Raw genomic sequence first — 26,361 nt, 5'->3', positions numbered from 1 at the left:
ATTTGAAAGAATGACGGCCCAATCCAAATATCCAATTACGCCCGACCCATTTCATCAAAGCAAACCGTTCACTTTAGAGTGGACGGTCCATTCCATTCTGGTTACTTCTGTGAACTCTTGAGTCTGAATCAGAGAGAGAGAGAGAGAGAGAGAGAGAGCAAAAATGTTTCTGAGGATGGTAGCGAGGCCATTGATGGCGAAGGTGAAAGAGACGACGGGGATAGTGGGGCTGGAGGTGGTGCCGAAGGCGAGAGAGGTGTTGATCGGTCTCTACAACAAAACCCTAAAGGAGATCCAGGCCGTCCCGGAGGACGAGGGCTACCGGAAGGCCGTCGAAAGCTTCACGCGCCACCGCCTCAAGGTGTGCCAAGAGGAAGAAGACTGGGAGATGATCGAGAAGCGCCTCGGCTGCGGTCAGGTCGAAGAACTGATTGAAGAGGCGCAGGATGAGCTCAAGCTTATCTCCAAGATGATCGGTCCGTGCATTTTACCCTCTCATCTCTTTCCGTCTGCGTTTTCTTTTGAGTGCAGTTGTAGCTGCTGTGGATATCGATATTGAGATTCAAAATATTCTCACTGATAAATTCTATGAGAAAATGCGGGAAACAGATAGAAAATAATATTTGAGTCCTAGGATCTGATTGTTTGCGTGACTTACTTTATCTTTGCTTTGAATTTACTTACTCGAAATGAATTTGTAATTGCTTTCGGAAAAAAAAATAGGTATATTGTAATGCCAGTGCGTGCACTTTTTTTTTTTCTTTTTGAAAAATTTCAATTTTTGCAGCTATTCGACGTTTCTCAATCATCTAATTTTACTACATCAACCAGGATTTTATTTCATCTCTTGAAAAAGGAAAAGAATTTGGGTCTTGTATTCAAAACATTTGAAACTTAATAAAGTCAGTTTCTCCTCTTCCTCCGTAAAAAATCTCAAGATTGAGAGTTGCAAGGTTCTCTAAAGATAATTGTCTTGCTCACTTTATGAGCCACACCCAAACAAGGGTTTAGTTAACTCGGTTTACTATAAAGATCATTGGGACACAGAAAAAAGTTAATCAAGTGATTACTTTTATGTGGTTAGGAATTTTTTGAGTGTATCTTCATGTATATTTGTTTCATTATGTATTATCAGTCTACCATCAACAGAATTTAAGGGATATTAGATTACCATATTCAGTACGATTAACGTAATAAGAGGAATTCTAAGTATTTTAGGAGTCTTGTCGTTATGAAGCCAATAAATATGGTTCAACTATCAACATTAATAACAATAATACTAATGAATACGATTCATTCTTGTAAAAGAAAATGGTGAATTTGATGATAAATAGTTTTTGAATAGTTGGAACCTGAGGCTATTTGGTCTTTCTCCTCTCCTTCCCCATCCTCCTCTTCTTTCCTTCTGTCCTTTTCTCTACAATGCTTCTTTGTTTCTATGATTTCTCATCTATCTTCCTGCAATATTCTTTTCTATCATTGTGCTTCTCTAGATTTCTCCTAACCTACCATTATATCTTTTCTTCTCTTCTTAAGTTCCAGTTATTTGTTCTCCCCTTTTATTTCTTTTTCCTATGCTCACTAGCTGTGATGCTGCTACATTGGCCCCAGCTGCTAAATCCCTCTGATGGAGGTACAATTGAATATGTGGCAAGATGCCATTTTTCAAAGTGTCAAATCACATTGCCAGCATGTGGGACAAGGAAGGTGATGTCATGGAGATGATGTGCTGCTGAAGCACATTAATTGTGGGAGGCTTTGAGCATTCTAATTAAGCTAGAGTTTAGAGTTTACTCTATTGAGTTCACAGTTAGTTTAAATTATTATTGGAAAAAAGAGGAGGAATGAAAAACCTTAATGTGATTTGAGAACTAGTAATAGCTAGGGCTGAATATTGAACTTAGCAACTTGTGATCAACTAGACTCGTCTCCATCTGAGCTTGTTCATGGTCCTTTTATCGTGCAATGAACTGATTTAATCTATATTTTTGGCTCATTAAAATTTTGGAGACAAGTTCGAATTGTCAAAGTGTGAGCTAACAAGCAAGGACAGTATATAGTTGGTCTGTGTTCATTATGCTTTTACTTCTTTATCCATTTCTACTAGTTCTGAAAATTTTGGGAGAAGATTATGAGGTCAGGAAAGGGCCCCTCTGTTATAGAAATAAAAGAAGGGAAGTGAGACAAAAAATCTTGACAACAGAGACTCAAATAAAAACAAACAGAAACTGTAGAGAGAAAAGGGTGTTGATGGATCAAATCCTAGGATGATGAAACAAATGAGAAGCTTGTTTGGTGCCAAGCATTGTAACAATTTGAGGTGGACCCATAGGCTGTAACCTTTAAATCTGGGATTTAATGTTTAGCAAAGCCAAAAGGGAAGTAAAACAAATGATGATGAATTAAGTAAATAAAGTTTTTGTTGGAGCTTGTAGTAGTAGCAATGAGATTAAATGCCGTGGCTGGTTAATTTTAGAAACAGTTTCTGTAATGAACAGTGTATCTAGTTTTATTTTTGTATATTTATGAATGAGGAAGAGGAACCGCACTGATGCATTGGAGACCATAAAATTTCTATAGATGCAATGACAACAAAAATTACAAGCCTTTACCCTTTAGGTGGAGTTTGTTACATGAATTCTAGCTCTTCAGCTATCTTTATCCATGGTCATTATCACATGCCAAGGGTAGCCATCGTGAAATTGTCACGTGGCCAAGGGTAGCTATGTAATTGTGCCTCTCTATCTTGTTAGGGTATTTTCTTTTTTGTCTTTTCCCTTTTTTGTCTTGTAGTTTAGGCAGTTAGAGTGCCTTTTCCAATAGCTAATGTGAGGCTATATATATATATATATATTAAGCCTTAGCTATAGGAAGAGGTATGATGAGAATGAATTGAATATTCTGTTTCTCTCCTAATATTTATCTCTATCGGTTATCTTCTTCCTTATCTCCTCTGTTGTGTCTCTCCCTCTCATCTGATTTCTTCCCCAAATCTCTCTCTCAATTTCCAAATTCTCTTTCACACCCTATTTCAACCCTAAGGGTGTGACAGTCATATTTTCTATAAGGCTATTATATTAGATGCCATGTTCAAGAGTTTATCATTAAGTTTTCTTTGCTCTCTCTCTCTCTCTCTCTCCCTCTCTATTTTTACTACAAACTTCTTCTATTAAATCCATTTTCCTTACAAGTGCATCTATTTGTCCTCTTGTCACATGTCCAAACCATGTTAAATTTTTATAGATGCAATAAAATGAACTTTTGAGTGTTATTCTACTGAGTTATTTTTGTTTCCAAAATATCGCTGAAAGTGTGCATCCTTTTTTTGTCAGCAAAGGGGGTTATTATGCAAATGCAATCAGTCATAGAGTTTTTGGATAATGCTAAGGAGTTTCCCTCGGGCACCTAGATGGTTTTAGGGTAATTTCTACAAAGGTGGTTTTCACACAACCAATCTTGGAGCTTTATAGGAGTTAGTTGTATAAAACTTAATGAGCTGATCCTACACTGAAGCTTGAGTCAAGGTTTAAACATCAGCTAGGCGGAGGCAAAATTGAGTAACTTTTAAATAAGCCATCCTTGCATATTGACTACAATAATTAGCTGAGGTTGACTAGAGCATAGCCACCATTAGAAACAAGCAAGCAAGCTTGACACCATCAGACTCAGTCAACTTGGCAGCTTGGCTTTTTTTCAGCCCAATAGTAGCGCAAGAAAAATCAGAAATTCATAGTTGAGGATTTAAAATTGAAAAGCTCTAATCTTCTGAAATATAAAAAAGAGTTGGGGGGTGGGGAGGGGGAGGGGAGCAATTTGGGGCAGACATAACAAACAAGCATAGCCACAAATAAAAAACAAAAAATGGAAAAAGCTGGCAGCTTACATTATCTTACATCTGACTCATGAACATTCAAAGCTGTTGACAAGTTAGACAATTGCCTTGGATTGATCAATGGCAAAGCAACTTTTTTCATCTTCAATCAACTAGATAAGGTGACCCTTTCCTTTTCTCTTTCCTTCTATTGGGTTTGATGGGAGTTGCCATGTACTGCTGTGTACAGCAATTTCTTTCTTTTTTTCTCTATGTAATTTTCTACTTCGTGGATTATACCCTATAAGAAGACAGAGGCAGGATTAGGAAAAAAGGATACTGTTAAGTGTATCCCCATGTAGAAAAATGCAGGACATCTCAGTGACACCCTTCTGGTGTGTTAACACATCTAACATAGAACCTAGGCTCAAAACATTTGGGTCTATCAGATGACATCTCTTGAGGGAAAAACTTGCTTGTGTTAAATGCAGGGACAATTTCAGAGTGGTTTCTTTGTAGGTAGAGTTATCATGGGAAGCATGCAGACCTGAGAGGGAAGTTGGAAAAGGTGAAAATGGGCACGGTCGCCTCACAAAGTAGACAAATATGTATTGACATTTTCTGAAGTGAGTATAATTTCTTTTGGTAACACAGGTGTCATATATGAAAGATATATAACTCTTGTATCAATTCTACGTGTCTATATAGGAACTGCATTTTGTAGAATATAAAATTGGATATAAGCTTTGATGTAGGAATCAGGGGCATCATGGATATTATACGGAAGCTTTTATTGGTGTTGCGTCCAGTATCTAGGTGTTGTGTTGGACGCTGCTTCTGTTAGTTCTACCAACGTTTCCTGGATGTTTGAGAATTCATTTTTATTAATGGTTGAAGAAGCGACATATGCTTTTATAGAGGTCTCCAAATTTCTTTGTCTTTTTGCGTCTTGGCATGTCTTCTAGTTCCCATATAGCCGTTCTCCAGGGTACAAAATAATAATAACATCAGTTGAACCTGAATTCTTGTCTAGGAGTCTAGTTCAACAAGGCTTTTCAAGATTTTCCTTTCACCTGGCTTTCTCATCTTGTTACTTCAGTTTTCAGCTACATATTGATATGTGCAAAAAAATAAAATAAAAACAGTTAGCACAGGAAATGGAGATGACAATATGGATATGACTACGTGGGTTAAGATTTGGTCATTTTATTTGATTTAAGTTTATTTATTCTGTTTAGATAATATTAGTGGGTTAGTTTGTTGTTAGTGCTTTTCTATTTTTTAGCTTAGTGGATTTGTTTAAGTCCGTTTAATAGGCCCTTGAATTGTATTAGTTACTAGAAAGAATGAAGAAAATTATCTCTCTCTCTTGAATCTTTCTCTTACGACTTCTCTGCTCTTCTTTTCACTACAATTTGCAGCAGGTTTCCTTCTCCCTAAATTCCAGCCCTATCACATATCTTGTATCCAGCAACTAGATTGATTCTGCGACAACTGAAAACTTACATGTGGTTGTGCTTTTGCTTAACCATGAGACTTCTTATTGTAAAGGCTTCTGTCATTGACCCTGGAAGTATGAGTAATTCTTCATAAATTTGTATGATCATCATGTCGCCTCACCATTGCAGGTATCTACTTGTAGTAGTGGATTTTATGGTTTTGTTTTAGGATGTTACTTCTACCCTTTGCCCCCTCTTCTTCTTAAGCCATGTAGTACTCAATTTTCAGTTCCCGCCTCCAAATATTTTGTCTTCTTCCCTCTCCTACACCTAGTTAATTTGGATGCAGACATGGCTCTCTGTGGTTAATTTGACCTAAAAGCTTACCGCCAGGTGCCATGCTGGCTGTGAAATTGGTTGCCTTGATTGCAGTAGAATAAAATATTTCCAGGACAGGTAGGGTGTGCATATATATCCAAATGTTGGTGTTGGTGTTGGTGGTGGTATGGCCAGTCCAGATGATGCAGAACTTCTACAAGGTTTAGTGGGTGGGGTGTTTGTTCCTGAGTAATATTTTTGAGGAGATACTGAGTTGCAAAGTTGTGTTCATTCATCTGAAATTGGTCTGTCGTCTGAAAATAAATTTAATAGTCCTTCGTATCATACCCCTTGAATCTGAGCTAATTCTGGGATCACAAATTTCAAGTGTTGGTTTTCTCATAACTTGTCTTGGCAGTTGGCCTTTTCATTTGGTGGAACCGGTGCGTGTAGAATGTTTGCATGATTTAGAAATTTTAATTTGTAACCTCATTTCTTCCATTGGTAACCCTGTGTGCGCATTCTATTGAATTGCAGAGTGGGATCCATGGGGTGTGCCCGATGACTATGAATGCGAAGTTGTCGAAAATGATGCTCCGGTTCCTAAGCATATTCCCCTGCACCGACCCGGTCCCCTCCCCAAGGAGTTCTATAAAACGTTGGAGGCTGTTACTTCAGGCACATTGCAGGATGTAATTGCAATCTCAAAGAAGGAAGAAGCTGCAATCACCTCCGGGGAGTCTAAGCCTAAGGCCTAAGGAATAACGTCTCAAAAACTACTCGTTTGGATCTTTATAAAGAGATGACTAGCTATGAAGCTGCGTCTTTCATCTCTTGATGTTTCTTGCTTGTTAGTTGGAAATGTTTGTATTTAGGGGATTCGATCAGACTTTGATTGTTGGCATCAGAGTTTGAACTGTTAGTGAATAATCTTGATTCTTGCTGCTTTGAACAGAAATCTGCTTTTATTTGGACTTTTCTTTTCTTTTTCGTGAGGATTTCAGTTGTTACAAAGATATTTTGTCCTTGAAAACTGATATACATGTCAGTTTGATAACAAATTCTAGAAATTTATAATAAATTTGTTGATGAACTTGCATTTGTATTGCAAAATCAGTTGTAAGTTCAGTAGTTAATTAAAATCTTTAATTCTAAATACAGTATGCTGCAATTTGATTGAAACTTTTTGAAATGGGTTTATCCAATTTGATTGAAATTGCGGCTTATTGTCGCGTGTACTCCCCTCGATGCTCAAACAGATGAGACTCGAGAGGCAAATATTATGATTATCTATTTTTTATTTGGTAAGCTAGTCTTTCTTTCTTTCTTTTTTTTTTTGTTTAACAATAAACATAGCACATATTTATAATCATTCTCAATGTTTTTTTGATTCTCAATATTGGAGTCATTAATTATGATTTTCTTCTTAAACTTAATTCTTTAAAGCCTTTTGCAAAAACTCTTATTTACTTCGTATCATATTTAAATAGTATTTATTAATTAAGATATAAATAAAAAAAATATATAAAAAATATTTTATACTTTTGTTATTTTTAATATGTTTGTTAAATTTATCAGATAATTTAAAAAAAAAAATCACGTGACTTTTTATTTAATATTTTTTATATATAATTATTTCTTTTTTTCTTTAAGAAACTTATATAAATGAAAAAAAAATGATGTATATATTTTTTATATATTTAAAAAAATTTAATAAATAGTTTGATAAAAAATTTATAATATTTTTTAATCTTATCTTGATTATTCCATATCTTATTATAAAAAATATTTTAATTTTATTTTAATACAATCTTATCCTACTCATTTTAACCAATATTACTTTAAAGTGTTAATGTTTCTAAATCATTTTACATTTTTTTATACGATTGCAATGCGTTTCTTATCACTTAACATCTCTTATTAAGTTATATACCCACATCATTACTGTAACATATTTACTGCACCTAAATTTTTAAATAGATGTAAAATAAAATTAATTTATTAATAAAAAAAATCAAAATAAACCTAAAAGAAATGCCCAAAGCACCTATGTTAGAATCATAATTGATAGAGTAAATTATATGAAACCCTCTGTATTTTGGGTCATGTGCAACTTATCTCTGTACTTTCGATTGTACCAAAAAACCTCTTACATTTTCAAAATATTGCAATCAGCCATAATTTGTTATTATTTTATATAATTTTGTACAATTTACTAGTTAATTAATATAATTTTTTTTTGATATATTAAAATTATGTATTTTATATGTACATTATTATATAAAATTATGTAAAATAATAACAAATTGTGAGCGATTATAATATTTTGAAAGTGTAAGGAAGTTTTTTGGTATAATCAAAAACACAAAGGAATAAATTACACATAATCTTAAGTGTACGAGAGTTTCATATAATTTATTCTTGATATATTAATAAACCTAAAAAAATAATGAAGACCACCTTGGCGTGACACTGACATGAATTAGTAGAAAGGAAAAGGGAATAAAAAATTAGAATAAGAGGAGGAAACGTTCAGAGACACCGTCGGCGCTGCAGATCCGTCTCTCATTTCATTCAGCAGTTCGTACTGTTTGCCTTCCCCTCTCTCTCTCTCTCTCTCTCTCTCTCGCTCTTTCTAGCTTTAGATCCAATTTTGGTAGGATGAGGTTTTGATCTCGACATCAGCCGATTTCTGCGCTTTGTTGAAATTACCGCTTTTTCCTGAGCGGCTTAAATTGGATTCTCTGTACTTTGTCTTGATTTGGGTGGATTCAGCGATTCGGAGACAGAAATGCAGTTCTTTGGAGGGTCAGAGATCAGCCCATTGCCGCCGGCACCGACGGCGTCGGGAAACAACTGCCACATGATGTATGTGTTCAACAGGAACGGCGTTTGCCTGCACTACAGGGAGTGGAATCGCCCGCTCCACACCCTCAACTCCCAGCAGGACCACAAGCTTATGTTCGGTCTACTCTTCTCTCTCAAATCCCTAACTGCAAAGATGGATCCCACTAGGTATTTTCGAGTTCCAATATTATTTCGGTATGATTTCGCATTGAAATGAAAATTTTGGTGTTGGATACAATTTCATCATGTGTTTGCTACTCTGATTGAGCCAGTCTTGTTTGGTTTTGGAACGTCATTTTTATTCTATTAATGCCTAATTGCGGTGCCAGACGCTGTTGTTATAGATCTTTGTTGGGGGCGTTATGATTTCTACATTTTTCATTTGGGCAGTGCGGAGAAAGGAAATCTTGGGGTGCCTCAGTTGCCTGGACAAGGGTGTTCATTTCACAGCTTTCGAACAAATACATACAAACTTAGTTTCATGGAGACTCCATCTGGTATAAAGGTCAGTAAAGTATTGATGTTGATTTGGTTTTATATATCTCCCTAGCATATACATGCGAGTTGCTGCGGATGTGAAATTCAGTTGAAGCTGCAACGTGCTTCATCTTGTAAGATCTCCAATTTGATCATTTAGATTGAGCTCACAAATATGGATGTGACTATATTTATTGGAGAAAGAAGAAATTGGATTTGTGGATTGGCAGAAAGGTGTTTTTGAGTATATAAATATACAGAAAATAAAATTATTTTCAGACCAATTAAAATTATTCTTGTAAAAACACTCAACAAAATTTTACAGCATTTAAGATGTATTGGTTGGGATGCAACATGCCAATCCCTATGTGAGTGATTATGTTTTGAATTTTAAACGCACCATAATTTAAGGAGACTATAGAGCCTAGAAGAGTATCAGTCCAAAGGAATGCACTTAATTTTGGTTCTCATGTTGTTAATGTTAGAACAGTAGGTTCTATGGCACACACTAAGAGGGGGTGAATTGGTTATTTTAAAAACTTGATTTAAAACTTTGAAATCCTTTTGATTGAAAGTAAAAATTCAATGCAAGTGAGGATAATGAAATGCTAGCAATGATAAATATATCAAAGTACACAAGCATAAGAAAACACAAGGATTTATAGTGGTTCGGCTTAACCAAGCCTAATCCACTACCTTAGTTCCTCACTAAGGATTTTTCAAACCATCCACTAAAACCCTCTACTTAAACCAAGTAGGTCCTCTAGTCCAAAACTAGGAAATACAACCTCTTGCTCATACAAGCAAGCCCTCTAGCACCTAGCTAGGAAAAACAGCCACTTGCTTCAACGAGCAAGTCTTCTAGCACAAAGCTAGGAAAAATTTAGAAATATAGCAAGTCTCAAGATTAAACAAGGCTTAATTGAATGGATTTACAATGATAGAACAAAGCCTTGGAGAGAAAATACAATAGTGAAAGCGCAAAGATTGTAAGCTTCGAGTAAAAATGATTTGAACTCTTTAGATCAACTCGTTCCCCTCCATTAGTCTTCTCTTGATCATCCACGACTTGTATTTATAAGCTTCCCAAGAGATTGAAGAGAAATGTAGCCGTTTGTGACCGTTGGGATTGAACAACTAGCCGTTGGAAGCTTTCTGCAAAACACATAGTCGACAGAAGAAAATGCATAGTTGACTATTTTTACAAATAAAACAAAACATAGTCGACAGACAAAAACGCATAGTCGACTATCTTATAATACAAAAATCCCATAGTCGACAGATACATATGCATAGTCGACTATTGCAAAAATGTGAAGAAAATTTTGAATTTTATGAACAAAAATAGTCGACAGAAACCTTAAATAGTCGACAGATCAAATCAGCATAGTTGACTATCCTTATACATAGTCGATAGCACTAAACAATATAGTCGACTATCTTCTTGAAAAATTTGAAAACTTAACAGATAACATGAGAAGCACACTTGATTAATACAAAACATTACTAAATACTTACATTTCTTTAGTTTAAGTAAATGTCCTCATTTTGTTTAATTTATATTTTACCTTCCATTTACTTTAATACATAAATGTAAATAAGAAAGTACCCCCCATTTGGATTCAATAAAAATATCTAAAAAATCAAAATCCATAAGAATAAAAAAGTAGAATTTGGATTTTAGTAGGAACTTAGGATTTTGCAATTTTACCATCTCTAAGATATACACTTTCTATTTCTTGAAAAATTCGTTAAAAATTATTTTATCACGAATGAATGTTAGCTATTTAATTACCGGGAGTTAGTTTTCTAAAAAGGAAACATTTTCATATATGTCTCCTTATAAGGTGCTAGTCTTCCAGACTTAGAAAAAATATTGAAACGTTATCAAAATGAGTTTCAAGATATGATGCATGAACTAAAGGATTTTTCATACGATTAAGTTTCAAGCCAAAACCTTTCATGCACGTTTCAAAATATGAAAGCTTATTTTGAAGTATGAGATTAACATAAATGATTTTTCATACTTAAGATTGGATTTTCATCAAACACATATATGTTAAAGATGGTCTTTTGCCTTAGAACAATTTTAGCTCTGTGTTGACCAACGACTTCAAAGCTAATTTGAAAATCATTTTAGGAGATTCTTTTAAGACTAAATACTCGACTTTGCAAATCTCCAACTAATATAGAAAATCATAAATCTTTTTGGTTTTCATTTTAACAATGCACTTGAAATTGATTTTTGTTGAAAACCACCACCTTGATTCATGACTTAGGGATTTAATAAAATATGTTTTTCATCATCAAAACTAAGCACAAGGGTAGAACATCAGTTAAGGCTTATTCTATCTTTTCCATGCATTGATTTCTAAGAAAAAGTGAACATTAAAAGGGAAGTCTTTAGGCTGCTAACATCAATTGGTAAAATTACTATCTTTTACCCATAATTCTGTGATAGGGATTTTTTATTGCTGAGGTTTTAATGTTTTCTGGTAGAACTTAGATTATGTTGTTTATATATATATATATGTGTGTGTGTGTGTGTGTGTAATGAGCTGATAACATGGATCTCTACCTTCTGAGCTTTGATTAACCTGTTTGAACCTTTAATGTGAGAAATCTCCCTGAACCGCTAACAAATGTGAATGTGATGTTAGCACAGTGTTTCCAAGTAATCATATTTTCCTGGTAAAAGTTTGAAATTATATCATAAGTGAAAAACTATAAGCTTTTTTTAATCTTTTGGGTTATGTTGGTTGTTTCCATTAATTTCACTGTTTATGGCTCGGTTGCCTATACAGTTTGATTGTTTATAAAATGGAATATCAACTCTGGCTTTATTTTTGTGTTATAACACTTATTTGGATGGCGGAAATTCTGTATGGGGTATTTAACCATGTTAATATTGAAATATTTTTATACCATTTTTGTTAGTGTTGAGAGTTACTGTTTTAGTGGGATGGTTATATTTATCATCCCACTTCACGAAACTGCATGAGATGAATCGTGAACCTCCCAAATAAATGGCTGAAGATTTCATACACCATGTAGTTTTGATGTACCAGTTTGTTTGTATGACTTTTTGTGCAGATCATCCTTGTTACACATCCCAGAACTGGTGATCTAAGGGAGTCCTTGAAGTATATCTACAATTTGTATGTTGAATATGTTGTTAAGAATCCACTCTATACTCCAGGAACTCTAATTAGGTGAGTGATTAACTTCTTCTTTATGTTGTGTGACTTGTATATGGTGAACCTATTAGCTGATATTTTCTTTTCTTTTCTTCATATTTCATAACCGTCTCTTTGAAAAAGAAAAATGCAAGGGAAGGTTGCATACAAATATGACTCTCCCCCAACCTTGAAAAAGCAGGGAGCTTTGTGCACTGGGAACATGCTTATATATGTGTGTGTGTGTGTGTTTGTTGTTTTGCTGCATGCCACCATTTAGATTTCTGAGTACATGTTATTTTAATTGGCCTGCCCTCCCAGACAAGCCAAGTAATGTCTTGGCAATTATATTGTCACCAAAATATAATCAAATAAAGATAATACTCGTATATTCATTTCAAACAACTTTTATTGTTCCTAGATTTAAGCTGATTAATTGTTTACTTTAAAGTCATTATTTTTCTTTTCTAGCTTAACAAATGTGATATTTGTCATTTATCTTGCAAAAGTTACTTGTTCATTATACTCCCAAAAATATTAGGTGGTGTTCTCTTTGTGTTTGAGTTTTGTGTTTTGAGTTTTGAATTCATTTTGAGTTTTGTGTTTTGAGTGTCTGTTTTGAAAATTTTAAAAATGCGTTCTTTTTGTCATTCTGAAAAATTATTTCTCAAAACAGGAAACTAGAAAACGCGTTTGCTTTGAAATTTTAAAAACGGTTTTTTTTTGTTATTATGATATTTTATTTAACAAATTATAAATTTGATTAAAAAATTTTAAACTATAAAATAAAATTCAAATAAAATAAAAAAAATCAACAACCTTAGAAATATCATTTAAAAAAATTAATACAAATAAAATATATCACATATTCAGTTTAATAAATAAATAAAATAAAAAATTTAAATAACATAACAAAAAATCAAATCAGCCGCAACTCATCTCATCTTCTTCGTTCTAGGGTTTTCTGTGTGTGTGTGTGTGTGGGGGGGGGGGTGGGGGTGGTCGAGGCGGCTGCGGCGGGTGGTCGCGATGGCGATGGGGGGCTGGTCGCGGTACTGTCGCGGTGGCGATGAGAGGCTGGTTGCGATGGCGGTGGGGGTCTGGTCGCAGTGGCTGTGGGGTTGAAGGTGGCGGAGGGGGGTGCTGGTCGCGGTGGCGGCTGTGGGGTTGAAGGTCGATGACGGTGGTTGTGGTACTGGTCGCGGTGGCGTTGAGGGGCGCTGGTCGTGGCGGCGACGGAGTTGAAGGTCGACGGCAGCGGCGGTGGCTATGGCTGTCGATGGCTAGAAGAGGAGAGCGAGAACAAAAAGAAGATGGGGGGAGAGAGAGGGAGAGAGAGAGAGAGAGGGGGGGGGGAGTGGTTCTGCGGGTGCCCGGGGGGGGGGTTGGGGGGCTGTTTTCCGCGTTTTCAAATTGTTTTGTGTTTTCAGTGTATTTTCACTGAAAACGCTCAAAATAACAAAATGTTGTTTTGAGTTTCCTTAACAAAATTTTTAGTTGTTTTTGAAAACGCATTTTGAAAAATGACAAAGAGAACGCATTTTCAATGTTTTCAAAAACTTAAAACAGAAAACGGCCCAAAAACGGGAAAGAGAACAGGCCCTTAGCTATTTGACTAGTTAGTTTCTTGATCAAAAAGGTTTTGAAACTTGCAATTTGTTTAGGATATAAAATGGAGCAGAGTTAGAGGCAGATGCAAACTTGAGACCTCATGACTCCATTTTCTAGAGGGCGAGAAATAATTTTTCTTTCTGATCTTATGTGTAAAACTATGGTTAGGTAGCTTTATAGCTTGTTTAACTATATATTTCCAGAAACAATTATGTGTGGGATGCATGTCCTGAGAAAATATGATATTATTTGCCTATGCTTTTTAACTTTAACCATCTATAATTGTTGTACATACAAATGGTAGTGTGATATTTGTTCTCTTGATATCATTAGAAAACCTTTGTTTTTAACAAGCAAATTAACAACTGAAATGCTTGAGCCATGAAAATGACCCCCGTGTTGGGTCTTCTAACACAAACTGGGATGGGCAACAGAATTGGGAGAAGAGTTAAGAAAGCTTTACTTGGTACATGAAACCAGAATATCTACAGTTTACTGTTTATTTGGCTTGGAAATTGGTAAGGTTCTGTTTGAGTGAGCTGTCAATTTTTAGTTTTCATTTTAGTTTTAGTTCTTGTTTTCAGTTTTAGAGGTTTAGTTTTCAAAATTTTAAAAATAAAATCTGAACATGTTGTTTGGTATAAAAAAAGATTACTTGGGGTTGAGCAATAAGTCAAATAATAGACAATAGTTGAACGTTGATCTACGGGTGAAGAGTAGAGATGTCAAACAGGTTGAGCTACATGCAACCACCCTGGCTTGATCACTGGGAACAACAATTCTGTGGGATTTTGATGGGACTTACAAGATTAATTCTGATAGCAACTGCCTTAAAAGTTAGATCACGGCTAGCGTAAAACCTTGTAGCCATTATGTGGCTAAAAAAATAACTTGATTCAGATATACAAAATAAATTGATTTTTAACTTTAAAAAGAAAGTTATTTTGAAGTTACAAAATATGTCGTAGTTTAAATGTTAACTTAGGACTATGCGGAATTACCCTTAGATGATATAGGCCTCTCTCAACACTCACAAATCCTCTCGATGTTAATAGTAATTGAAACAGAAAACTTAAGCAATCTTACAGAATGAAAATAAGAACAAGAAACATCCTCTCCTATTTTCGAGTACACCCAGCACTTAGTGCTCTCTCAAGATTACAAAAGCTACCACAAAATCTAGCATTTCCTCTCAGAGAACATACAACACTCGTTACAATAGAAAGAGACTTAATTTAGCACTCTCGCACACCCCCTTGCTCTCTATTTATAGAGTGGGTGGATATCCCTAGAGAAAATATTAAATATTTATAGTTTAACCCCTCCCCCCCACTTATTACTAATTACAGTTTTTGGGTTACAACTTCTATTTAATTCTTCAAAAGAACTCTAGCGAACTGTCATCATTTACTGCTACTACCATCATCTTCTTCTTATACCATATATTCGAGACAACCTTTTAACATTAAAAATAATAAAATAAAATCATCTTGTAGTCACGGCCCATGGGCTGTTGGGCTGGGTTGAGCAGTATGTTTGGGACGATTGGAAAGTCCACTATTTGTAGATTTGGCTACATCAAGGATGATGCTGTTCATTGCCAGGTGATTGGCTCTTCGAGGTCTGATAATCAAGTAGTGGAGACAATGGCTAGTAGTGGCAGCAACAACATTGTTATCTATAGGTGTGCAGAGATTGTAGAGATGCGGTTGTGTGTAAACATGACCTCGCATCTTCTCTTCCAGTGGCACCATACTTCAGCATTTTATCCCACATGAGAGCACTGGTCTGACCACCGTGATAAACTTCCACTTCTAGTCACCATACCACAAACCCCTAATAATCTAATGTAAAAAGAAGCCTCAGCGATAGGCAAAAGTATATTTTGCTAAAACCCAAGGGGGCGTCTTAAAGATATTTCCAGTGTACACAATATGGTACAGGAAGTGCTGACCCTCAACAAGGAAAATGTCCTAGGCAAGGTAGGTCCTTAATGGCTGCCATCGGAGGCCATCGGAGGAGAAGGTCAGGCCAGGTAGGTGCTGTGAGGATGAGGAATATGGCAGGGAACAGTGTTGACTGATTACTACTGAAGGCTGGATAGATGTGTCTACTCCTGACTAATGTGAGATCAATTCTCTTCCATACAGGTCATGCACCAATCAATTAATTTATTTATTGTATTTTAAGGCTTAATCCTGCAAGGTGGGTTTGGCTACATATCAATTAATTCAATGAAAATATTTTAAGGTGGTGGGTCGTGCACATGTGACTAGTCTGGAATTGGCAAGAAGATCACATGATGATTAAATAATTCTTCATGTACTATTATAGTTCACTTGCTTATTCATTCTTTCCTTTTCAATGATGGTCAATAGGCCATCCAGTTATTTGTATTTTCCTCCTGCTTTATTTTCCCGTTGTTCCTAGCATTTACTGTATTTTCTAAGAACGGGTAAAGCGTCTCAAACTATTTTCACTAAAATAGAAATGATCAAGATAAAACCTACTCCTAACATTTTCTAGAACGAAGTAGGACATTCTCCCCTTGAAGCATATTATATATATATATATATATATATTATAATCTATATAACAATAACAACATATTCAGCCTTTATCTCACTACGTGGGGTCAGCTACATGAATTCTAGATTTTTATGTATTGTTGTCTTTTGTCATATTTTCATTGATATCTATACATTTCATATCAAACTTTAATGTTTTTCTCAAAGTCTTCTTAGGTCTGCCTCTATCTCTTTTTTTAACTAATTGTTCTATTTCATCCACTCTCACATGAGCGTCTCTTGGTCTTCTTTTCACATGACCAAACAATCTTAGTTTAGTCTCTCTCATCTTCTCCTCTATTAGCACTACTCTTACTTTATTACGAATAACTTCATTTCTAATTTTATCTTTTCTTGTATGGCCACACATCCATCTTAACATTCTCATCTCCGTTACGCTCGTCTTTTGCTCATACTGGTATTTGACTACCCAACATTCTGAACCGTACAACAAAACTGGTCTTATAACTGTCCTATAGAATTTTTCTTTCAGTTTTAATGGGATTTTACCATCACATAACACCCCCCATGCATTTCTCCATTTTAGCCAACCTGCCTTAATTTTATGTGTGACATTCTCGTGAATTTTTCCATCTTTTTAAATCACTGATCTCAAATATCTAAAATGATATTTTCTTTGTAAGATTTGGTCTTCCAATTTTATTATAACATCCCCCACTCTTGCATTCTTATTAAATTTGCATTCCATATATTCTGTTTTCTTTCTGCTTAATTTAAATCCCCTAGATTTTAAATTATTTCTCCATAACTCAAGCTTAGTGTTCACTCCTTCTTTTGTTTCATCCACCAACACTATGTCGTCTGCAAAAAGCATACACTATGGCACCTTTGTCTGAATATCTTTAGTGAGTTCATCCATTACTAAAGTAATTAAGTATGGACTTAGTGCAGAACCTTGATGCAATCCTATTGTAATTTTAAACGGTTCAGTATCCCCTCCACATGTTCTGACCCTTATCTCTGTACCATGATACATGTCCTTAAGGGCTTGTATATAGGCTATTCTGACTCATTTCTTCTCTAAAACCCTCCATAATACTTCTCTAGGGACTCTATCATAGGCCTTTTCTAGATCTATAAACACCATATGTAGGTCATTATGATGCTCCCGATACCTTTCCATTAGGCGTCTCAGTAGGTATATAGCTTCCATTGTTGACCTACCAGGTATGAAACCAAACTGATTTTCTGAGACCTCTGTTTTTTTTTTTTTTTGAGCATTTGCTCTATTACTCTCTCCCAAAATTTCATGGTATGGTTCATTAACTTAATTCCTCTATAATTTTCACAGTTTTGAACATCTCCTTTGTTCTTATATATAGGGACCAAAGTACTCTTCCTCCACTTATCTGACATCTTTTTTTATTTAAGAATTGCGTTAAATAATTTCGTTAGGCAAGAGATGCCTTCTTTTCCCATGCATTTCCATGCTTCTATTGGTATATTATCCGGTTCCACCACCTTATGATTTTTCATCTTTTTTAATGTTTGTCTTATTTCATTTGGACTTATGCGTCGATAAAATGTATAGCTCACATTCCCTTCAGAGTTACTAAGATGTCCCAACCTAACTCTTGTGTCGCCATCATCATTGAATAATTTTGTGAAATACTCATTCCATCTCTCCTTAATCGCTCTCTCATTCACTAATACATTTTGATTTTCATCTTTTATGCATTTCACTTAATTTAAATTCTTTGTTTTTCTTTCTCTTGCTTTAGCTAATTTATATATATATATCCCTTTCTCCATCTTTTGTATCAAGTCGTTTATATAGATTCTCGTATGCTTTTGACCTTGTTTCACTAATAGTTTTTTTTGCTGCCTTTTTTGATTCTTTGTAATTTTTTTGATTTTCTTCATTGTTGCACTTATATACAACTTTATAGCAATTTTTTTTATTTTTAATTTTCAATTGTACTTCTTCATTCCACCACCAAGACTCCTTAAGATTAGGGGCTCTACCATTTGTCTTTCCAAGCACTACCTTTGTTGTGTTTCTCAGGGTATTAGCCATTTCTCTTCACATTTGGTTTGTTTGTCCTTCTCCATTCCATTGTTTTCTACCCCTTAATTTTTCTTTGAAGATTAGTTGTTTCTCCCATTTTAAATCCCATTACCTGATTATTGGATTTTGTTTTATGTGATTTTTTCTCTTCCAATTTCTTATTTGGACGTCAAGTACTAGAAGTCTATGTTGAGTAGTCAAACACTCTCCTGGTATCACCTTACAATCCCTATAACATATCCGGTCCTCTTGTCTTATGAGGAAGTAATCTATTTGAGTGCTTGATGTGACATTTTTATATGTGATTAAGTGTTCGTTCCGTCTTTTGAACCTAGTATTGGTTATGATGAGCCCATGTGCCATTGCAAAATTTAGAATAGACTTACTATCATTATTAATTTTCCTGAATCTATACCTTTCATGTACCTCTCTATAGTCGTTTCTGTCTCTACTCACATGACCATTTAAGTTGCCTCCTATAATCACTTTCTCTCCTCTTGATATCATTTATATGAGTTCTTCTAGGTCATCTCAAAATTTTGCTTTTATCTTCTCACCTAACCCCACTTGTGGTGCATATGTACTAAAGATATTCATAGTCATTCTTCCTAGAATAATCTTCACCATAATAATCATATCTCATATTCTTTTTACATCCATTACCTCATCTATTAAACTTTTATCTATAATAATTCTCACTCCATTTTTTGCTCAATCATTTCCTGTGTACCATATTTTATATCTATTTTTTGGTAAAATTTTTATTTTTTTTCTACTCATCTTGTCTCTTAAAGACACATAATATTAATTTTTTTCTTAATCATCACATCTACCACTTCCATAACTTTGCATGTATTATGACCTATCCAGAAGAAAACTGATATGATATGCTGAGTCATGGTTGGCCACATTGGTTGCCCTCAAAAGGTAACTTTTAATACCTTTTCTTTATCCATCCATCGTTCTTGTGTCGATTGTTGTATATCCGTGAATATTTTGCACTTGGATTTGCCTTGATTTTTTTTTTTTTTTTTTGTGTTTAAATGAAACATCTTTGTTGATTGGTGAACTTCCGTTTTCAACCTAACTCCTATGATGACGTGTTATCAGGTAATATAGATTGTTTTGGCTGATTTGACCAAAACTGATAAAAATTCTGGTCCCTAATTGAGACTTATTTTAGACGTAGCTCTTTTCACATCAGTGGATAGAAGTGAAAAGTCACGTAACAGAAAGTACACTGAAGTCTGAACTGCCTAATGTGGTTTCTGTTTTTCTTTTTTTTCTTTTTTGGTTTATACTAGCTATCTGCTGACCCAATTAGGACTTGGGATTGTTGTTATTGTTGTTGGGTTATACTAGGCGGCTGATGTGATTGTTGGACGGTCAACAGTCACACATGTACCCTTCATCTACCGAATTGGGTGAAACAATTCTAGGTCCATGGCAATTGGGACAGGCCTTGTATGTTATCCAAACAATAATCTAAGCTTAATCCCACTAGGTGGGTTTGGCTAACAGGACTGCTATTTGATATTTTATTTAATTGCCATGAGAAGTTATTTTTTCCTTTTGGTGGTTGTGTAGAGTATTGATTGATCCTAACCGGAAGTAAGCCGTATTTGCTGGTGCAGGTGTGACCTATTCAATAAAACACTTGATCAGTACGTACGAGGCCTTGGATAAGTTTTGAGGTGCCTTTTCTGCTTTCTGATTAGACAACACCTGCACTGCGCCCTCGGTAAAGGATGCACGTCTTGTCATGTGAAGTTCACCAAAGCCACTTGTGGAATGCATGCCATGAATCGAATATGCTTCATTAAAGTGTCAACATGTGAGATAAGGATACATCCTTAATTTGTTGATCTTGGCTTAGCGTCTTGGCTTGAGGCTGCGCTTCCGCTTTAGGAAACCTCAGCTTCTTCACTCAAGTAGTAGATGATGCTGCATTTGGTTGTGGAAAAAAGACTTAAATACTTACATATATGGCAAGTGATCTTGGGTTGTAAATCATTAATTTCCTTCTTGTCTCTTGTCTTGTTTCATATATATAGCATTATTTATTTATTTGAGCTGTGACATCAAACAAGGACGAGGGAAACCAAACACAGAAAAAAGAGAAGAAACAGCCCTGAATCTGGATATCAGGTCTGAATACCCAAAAAGAATTATCGTTGCCTTTGTTTTCTCCCTGGAAACTAGACTAGGAACTAAGCCCAAATGATAGGTTTCAAAGCTTTCTCCCTTTGTCGAGCTTTTATCTTCAGCTTCAATCACAGGGCATTTTGCTTCTGAGAAATTCTTTTATTCATTCGAACGACGGCTTGTAGAGCAGGAGTAATAGGAGGTGGAGCAAGTCGGGATTGGCCGACCAACCCTATCATCCTTTCTGTGGTAGTTAATGAAGGAATCTCTTTCTTGTTGCTATTCCTAGTTAGGGGCGGATGTGAGGAAGGGCTAGCTCCCAAATTCATAGGTTATTTCAACTCTCCTTTCCCCAAATGAGCCAGATCAATAAGGTAGATCTGGGGGAAGGTTGTAGCTCGTGTTTGTCCCCCCTAAATCCGTCCCTGTTCCTAGTTCCACTATGTGTGTTGGTCTTTCAAAGCCAACCATCAAGGTGGGCTCCATTCCTCCATTTGGTAGCAGGATGTGAAAGCCCCCATTTCTCTTGCATTAGTACTTAATTTGCAAAGTAGAATGACTCATGGATTGGTGAGTCATTCCCCTCTCTAAGTCTAAGATTGAGTGTACCAATTATGTCTACCCGAGGGTGACAGCAAGGATTCAACAGAAAAGAGCTACAAAAGAAGGCAACATAAGCTTTCATTTGACATTTCCTTCTGTCCATAAGAGGAAAAAGGGTTTTGTCCAAAGCACAACTTAAACCAATGAAGAAAGGGTATCTACTTGTATCATTATGTTTATTGAGTTATGTTATGTTGCTCGCGTTGGGTTTATCAGACGTGGGCTAGCAAGAAAGGTGGGACCCACACCCATCCCCTCACATTTACTCACATTGGGCAAATGTTATATTGCTCGAAGCGGCCAACATAACATTTTCTTATGCTTACTTATAATTATTGGCCGAGATGGTTGAACTCAAACCTTCTAACGATTCCTCATAGGCTGATATGCTTTTATGTTAAAGTGGCGAATTAATCTGCTTTGCCCAACAGATATACCGAGGGGCTTACCGAAGGGTGTCAAAATGACCCAAATGTCCTGCCTAAATTGCAAATTTGCAACATCTGTCATTGCCTTGCTCGTTGTTCTTTCATCTTTCTCCTTCCCATGGCCGTCAATACAATCGTCGACCGCCGCTGCCTTCACCTGGTCGCCTCGCTGCTATCGTTTCGCCGACCACCGCTACTCCAAGAAAGATGCAGTGGTGATTAGCGAGGTAGTGAGGCGAAGGTAGCGGCGGTCGGTGATTGCATCAGCAGCTATGGAAAGGGGAAATAGGAGAGAATAACGAGCAAGGCAGTGGTAGATTTTGTAAATTTATAATTTAGACAAGAGCATTTGGATCTTTTTGACACCCTTTGATAAATCCCTTGATATATCTAATGGCCAAAGTAGCACTGCTGTTTTATGTTTGGTTGTTAGAATGGTAGTTGAAGAGTTGCCTCCCTCATTTGTCCCGCATCTTGGGGAGTTGATGGATTGGAGTAGTTGGTACGATAAATGCTATATATATATATATTATTGCAATAATCATCTCCTAAGGTTAATGTAATTTCAATAATAGGAACTTCTTTTTGTTATATAAAGAGATAAAAATGATCATTTTATAATTTCACTCTCTTTTTATTTTTTTTTTTATTACATACCATCACGAGCGTCCTTCCCTAATGTCCCATTCTGAGGAGAGAAGTTTTGCTTTCATTTTTTTCTCTCTCGCTGCTTTATCTTACAAAAACATCCCATTCTGAGGAGAGAAGTTTTGCTTTCATTTATTTTTTTCTCTCTCTCTGCTTTATCTTACAAAAACAATCAATTAGTAGTTGGCAGTAGGTGGCTGTTGGCATAAACTATTGGGCCATTCAAATTTTAGAAGTCAAATAGAGTTATTGAGAAATATAGGGAGCAAAACATGGCTCTCAACTGTAGGGAGCCGTTTTAAGTTTCACAAATATTTGAGTGACTTGACAAGTAGGAAGCAGCGTTGGAGCAAAAATTTTGAGAAATGCTCTCCAAATTTTAACTTAGGGAGGATGTTGACTCCGCATTGGAGATGGCTTTATTGTGGTAAACTTATGTTGGTATTGGCCATTGGCCTAGAGAAAAGGAAAGGAACCAAAGAGGCCTAAGCATGAGGAGAGAAATGAGAATAAAGTTTTTACATGTAAAGAGTATTTTAATTATTTTTTAATATTTAACTAAAATTAATTAAAAAAATTATAACATAATATTAAATTTTAGAGGTGTTTATTATATTTTTTCGAAGACTAAGATAATTTTTATAATAATGTTAAACTTACGATACTTTTCTTAAAATATTGAAAATTAGGGTTAATCTAGACGAGTTTTGATATTCACATAATTAAATGAAAAATATTTAAATTATATTTAGATGCTTCGAAAAATTTGATGGGTTACTGGCAACTTGAAGCTTTACTAAATTATTGCGGGATTTTCATATTTTATAAATTATAGTAATATTCTTTCAGTAATAAGTATTAAAAATATTATATAATTTTATAAAATTTATATTTAACATATATTTAACTTTTGAGACAGTCAAACATAAGTCTTAAATTTAAAAACAAAAAACAGAAACATAACTTTTAAATAGTAAAGGTACCTAATGTAATTTTTTAAAAGTAAAAAGTAGTGATGCTTAACTTCAAGGGTATTCAATTAGATTGATGGATTATAAATTAATTTAATAATTAAACAAAATTAATAAAATTTATATAAACAAAATGAATATGATTAAAATTTTAAAAAATTAATTTAACCGATATAGCTGAAGTTAACTAAATTTTCAAGAAAAGTAATATTCTGAAAGTTTAGTAAAGAGTCTAAAATCATGTGTTTTGGATTATTTCGTTTATTCATCTAAAAACTAAAATATTAATGTCAAAAATCTAATATAAACCAATATTTTTGTAAATAGAAATTAATAAATTTAATTTTAAAAATTCACTTTTAATCAAATAATCTTCATCTGGCAGTATTTATACCGAATTTTGGGGTTGAAATTTAATTAATTACTTGAAATGATTAATGTATAATAAATATACTTTAATTTTAATTAAGTCATATTTATTATATCTTATTTTTAATTATGAAATAATATTTTTATTAGATAATGAAATATAACATATATGTTATGGATTAATACAATATTTTATAATTAAAAATAAAATAAATTTACAGTAGGTGCCCTCCATACTCCATAATAATTTAGATTGACGGAGCGTTTGTGTTGGTAAGATGGAAGTAAGAACTATATTGCAATAGAATATTGAGAGGTAAGGTCAATAACAAAAGTTCATCTTTCAAAAACGTTTAGTACACCAAGTCTTAAATAATGCTAGCAGTAGGAACAAAAAATGCTAAAAAATAGGATCATAAACCCATGATCATGTTTAATGTTAAATGTAACTCACCACTACCTTAATGACTAACAAATAAAAACATAAAACACCTGCTCTTAAAAAATAATAACTAATAGTTTGAATCATTCATTTAGCACTCCCCTTGGATTCAAAATTACATACGCCCAATTGAGATTTGAAAAATTGATGCTTGGCTTGAGGAAGAGACTTTGTAAAGATATTAGCTGCTTGCTCATTTGTATCACATAATTTCAACACTATTTTTCCATCAGTTACTAGCTTCTAGATGAAATGATGTTGCACGTCGATATGCTTTGTTTTGCCATGAAAAATAGGATTCCTTGCCATTGCAATTGCGGATCTGTTATCACATAGTATCTTTGTAGCTACATTTTGTTTATAATTAAAATCAACAAGAAATTTCTTGAGTCATAAAGTCTGTCGAGCTGTTGAAGTTGTTGCTATATATTCTGCTTCAAAAGATGATAAAGCTATTGTTTCTTGTTTCTTCGAACTCCATGTCACTGCTCTAGAACCAAAACTAAAAAGCTTGTCGAAAGTACTCTTTCGATCATTTAAACATCCTGCCCAATCGCTGTCAGTGAAACCAAATAACTTGAAATTTGACACTTTGGAATAATACCAAACACCAAAATCAATTGTTCCAGCAACATAACGAATGATCCTTTTTGCTGCACCAAAATGTTGCTTTGTAAGACCATGCATGAATCTAGACACAACACTAACAAAAAAAGCGATGTCAGGTTTAGTATGTGTCAAATAATTTAAACCATGAACTAAACTTCTAAACAATCTTGGATTTGTCTTCTCAATCCCATGTTCTTGTTGCAACTTCTCATTAATGTTCATTAGTGTGGCTGCCACCTCACAATTGCTCATATTAAACCTATTCAACAAGTCTGTAGCATATTTCTTTTGACACATGAAAATCCCTTCTTCACTTTGCTTCACCTCAAGACCCAAAAAGTATTATAGTAACCCCAAATCTATCATCTCAAACTTTCTCATCGTGTTAGACTTAAAATTAGCAATTAAAGACTTTGAGGAATCCATGTAAATCATATCATCCACATAAAGACAGACCACCAAAAAATCTCCATTACTTTGTCGCTTCAAGTAAAGAGTAGGCTCATTTTCACTTCTTGTGAATCTGTTGTCTTGAAAGAAAGCATCAATTTTGCTATACCACGCACGCGGAGCTTCTTTTAGCCCATAAATAGCTTTTCTTAACCTGTAGACTTTGTTTTCACTGCCATTGATAACAAAACCCTTAGGTTGTGCTACATAAAACTTCTCTTCCAAGTCATCATTTAAAAAGACAGATTTCATATCAAATTGATACACAAGAAGTTGCATTTGGGTAGCCAAAGCCAACATGACTCTTACAGTTTCAAAGCGAGCAACGAGAGAGAAAGTATCATCAAAATCTATACCTGACAACTATGAGTATCCTTTGGCCACGAGCTGAGCTTTCCTCTTTTGGATACTTTCGTTAGCATTATACTTTGTTTAAAACACTCACTCGAGTCCTACAACATTTTTGCCTTTAGGAATATCAACTAACTCCCATGTTGAATTTTTCTCAATGGCCTGTATCTCCTCTGTCATAGTGATCTGCCACTCTGATTGTTTTGCAACTTCCTCAAAAGAAGTTGGATCAGTGACTAAAAAGTAAAGTCACATGAGTTATAAATTTCTATTAAAGATCTAAATTTTTTAGGTAGTGTTTCACTGTCGCTGGAGGAGCTGGATAATGGAGAATTTGAACTTGCTAGACTTGTATTGCTACTGTCACCTGGTGATGAAGGAGTTAAACTTGCAAGGGATGGAGAATTTAAACTTGCATGTGATGGCAATTCTAGTTGTTCAACATCAAAATTTGCAGGAACCTGATTGGCGATGCCTTCTTTGTTAACATTCCAGCTTAAACAGGCCTCCTCATTGAACATAATATTCCTGCTAATTATCACTTTGTCACTTATAGGATTATATAAGCGATATGCTTTGGATTGAGGACTATAGCCAATGAAAATGCATTTTTCAAATTTTTCATCAAGTTTAGAACAAGAATTAACCAAAGCATATGCTACACAACCGAAGATTTTAAATGGCTTTCCCAAGACTTCTTGCTCCTCCATGTTTCGTATGGTGTTTGATTGAGAACGACTATTGTTGGAGAGATATTCAAAAGATACACTATTGTTGTTACTGTTTTTCCCCAAAATTGATTTGGAAGCCCCTTTGCCTTCAACATACTTCTGGCTATTTCCACCACTGTACTATTTTTTCGCTCTGCCAGGCTCAGCTCAAGGCATAGGCCACTAAGGCCTATGGCCTCCAAGAAAGTGAGGCCCCAAAATTGATAATTAATTATTTTTTTAATATTTTGAGATACAAAATTATTAATTCTATTTTACGATGATTTTCTTTAAAGTTATATTATGTTTATTTTGTTATTTTATTTGAAGGAGGAGGCTCCAACTCCTCAAGTCTACAAA

At 34.8% G+C, this 26,361-nt stretch overlaps 2 protein-coding genes across 3 annotated transcripts; both read left to right on the top strand.

The window, feature by feature from the left end:
* Positions 1–90: 90 nt before the first annotated feature.
* On the top strand, positions 91–6,661 carry LOC127793599 (probable NADH dehydrogenase [ubiquinone] 1 alpha subcomplex subunit 5, mitochondrial). The gene is made up of 2 exons (XM_052324383.1): positions 91–476; positions 6,106–6,661. Exons 1-2 carry the CDS (start codon positions 164–166, stop codon positions 6,324–6,326), a joined length of 534 nt encoding a protein of 177 aa, XP_052180343.1. The 5' UTR covers positions 91–163; the 3' UTR covers positions 6,327–6,661.
* Positions 6,662–8,094: 1,433 nt separating this feature from the next.
* On the top strand, positions 8,095–20,308 carry LOC127804060 (uncharacterized). Of its 2 annotated transcripts, none has more exons than XM_052340792.1 (4): positions 8,095–8,583; positions 8,806–8,920; positions 11,986–12,104; positions 13,733–14,570. In XM_052340792.1, exons 1-4 carry the CDS (start codon positions 8,360–8,362, stop codon positions 13,737–13,739), a joined length of 465 nt encoding a protein of 154 aa, XP_052196752.1. In that variant the 5' UTR covers positions 8,095–8,359; the 3' UTR covers positions 13,740–14,570. The 2 variants fall into 2 exon arrangements, with proteins under 2 accessions (XP_052196752.1, XP_052196744.1); XM_052340784.1 differs by lacking the exon at positions 13,733–14,570 and adding an exon at positions 19,910–20,308 and having other exon boundaries at positions 8,098–8,583.
* Positions 20,309–26,361: the final 6,053 nt, after the last annotated feature.

This window comes from Diospyros lotus, chromosome 1 (assembly GCF_014633365.1).
Source record: "Diospyros lotus cultivar Yz01 chromosome 1, ASM1463336v1, whole genome shotgun sequence".
In the NCBI taxonomy this organism is placed as follows: domain Eukaryota; kingdom Viridiplantae; phylum Streptophyta; class Magnoliopsida; order Ericales; family Ebenaceae; genus Diospyros; species Diospyros lotus.
This window is presented reverse-complemented; position numbering and strand designations above follow the sequence as displayed.

Coding starts and splice junctions, on each gene's coding strand:
- LOC127793599 (XM_052324383.1), top strand. CDS start 164: ATGTTTCTGAGGATGGTAGCGAGGCCATTGATGGCGAAGGTGAAAGAG. Junction 477..6,105: donor GCTTATCTCCAAGATGATCG/GTCCGTGCATTT, acceptor ATTGAATTGCAG/AGTGGGATCCATGGGGTGTG.
- LOC127804060 (XM_052340784.1), top strand. CDS start 8,360: ATGCAGTTCTTTGGAGGGTCAGAGATCAGCCCATTGCCGCCGGCACCG. Junction 8,584..8,805: donor GCAAAGATGGATCCCACTAG/GTATTTTCGAGT, acceptor TCATTTGGGCAG/TGCGGAGAAAGGAAATCTTG. Junction 8,921..11,985: donor AGACTCCATCTGGTATAAAG/GTCAGTAAAGTA, acceptor CTTTTTGTGCAG/ATCATCCTTGTTACACATCC.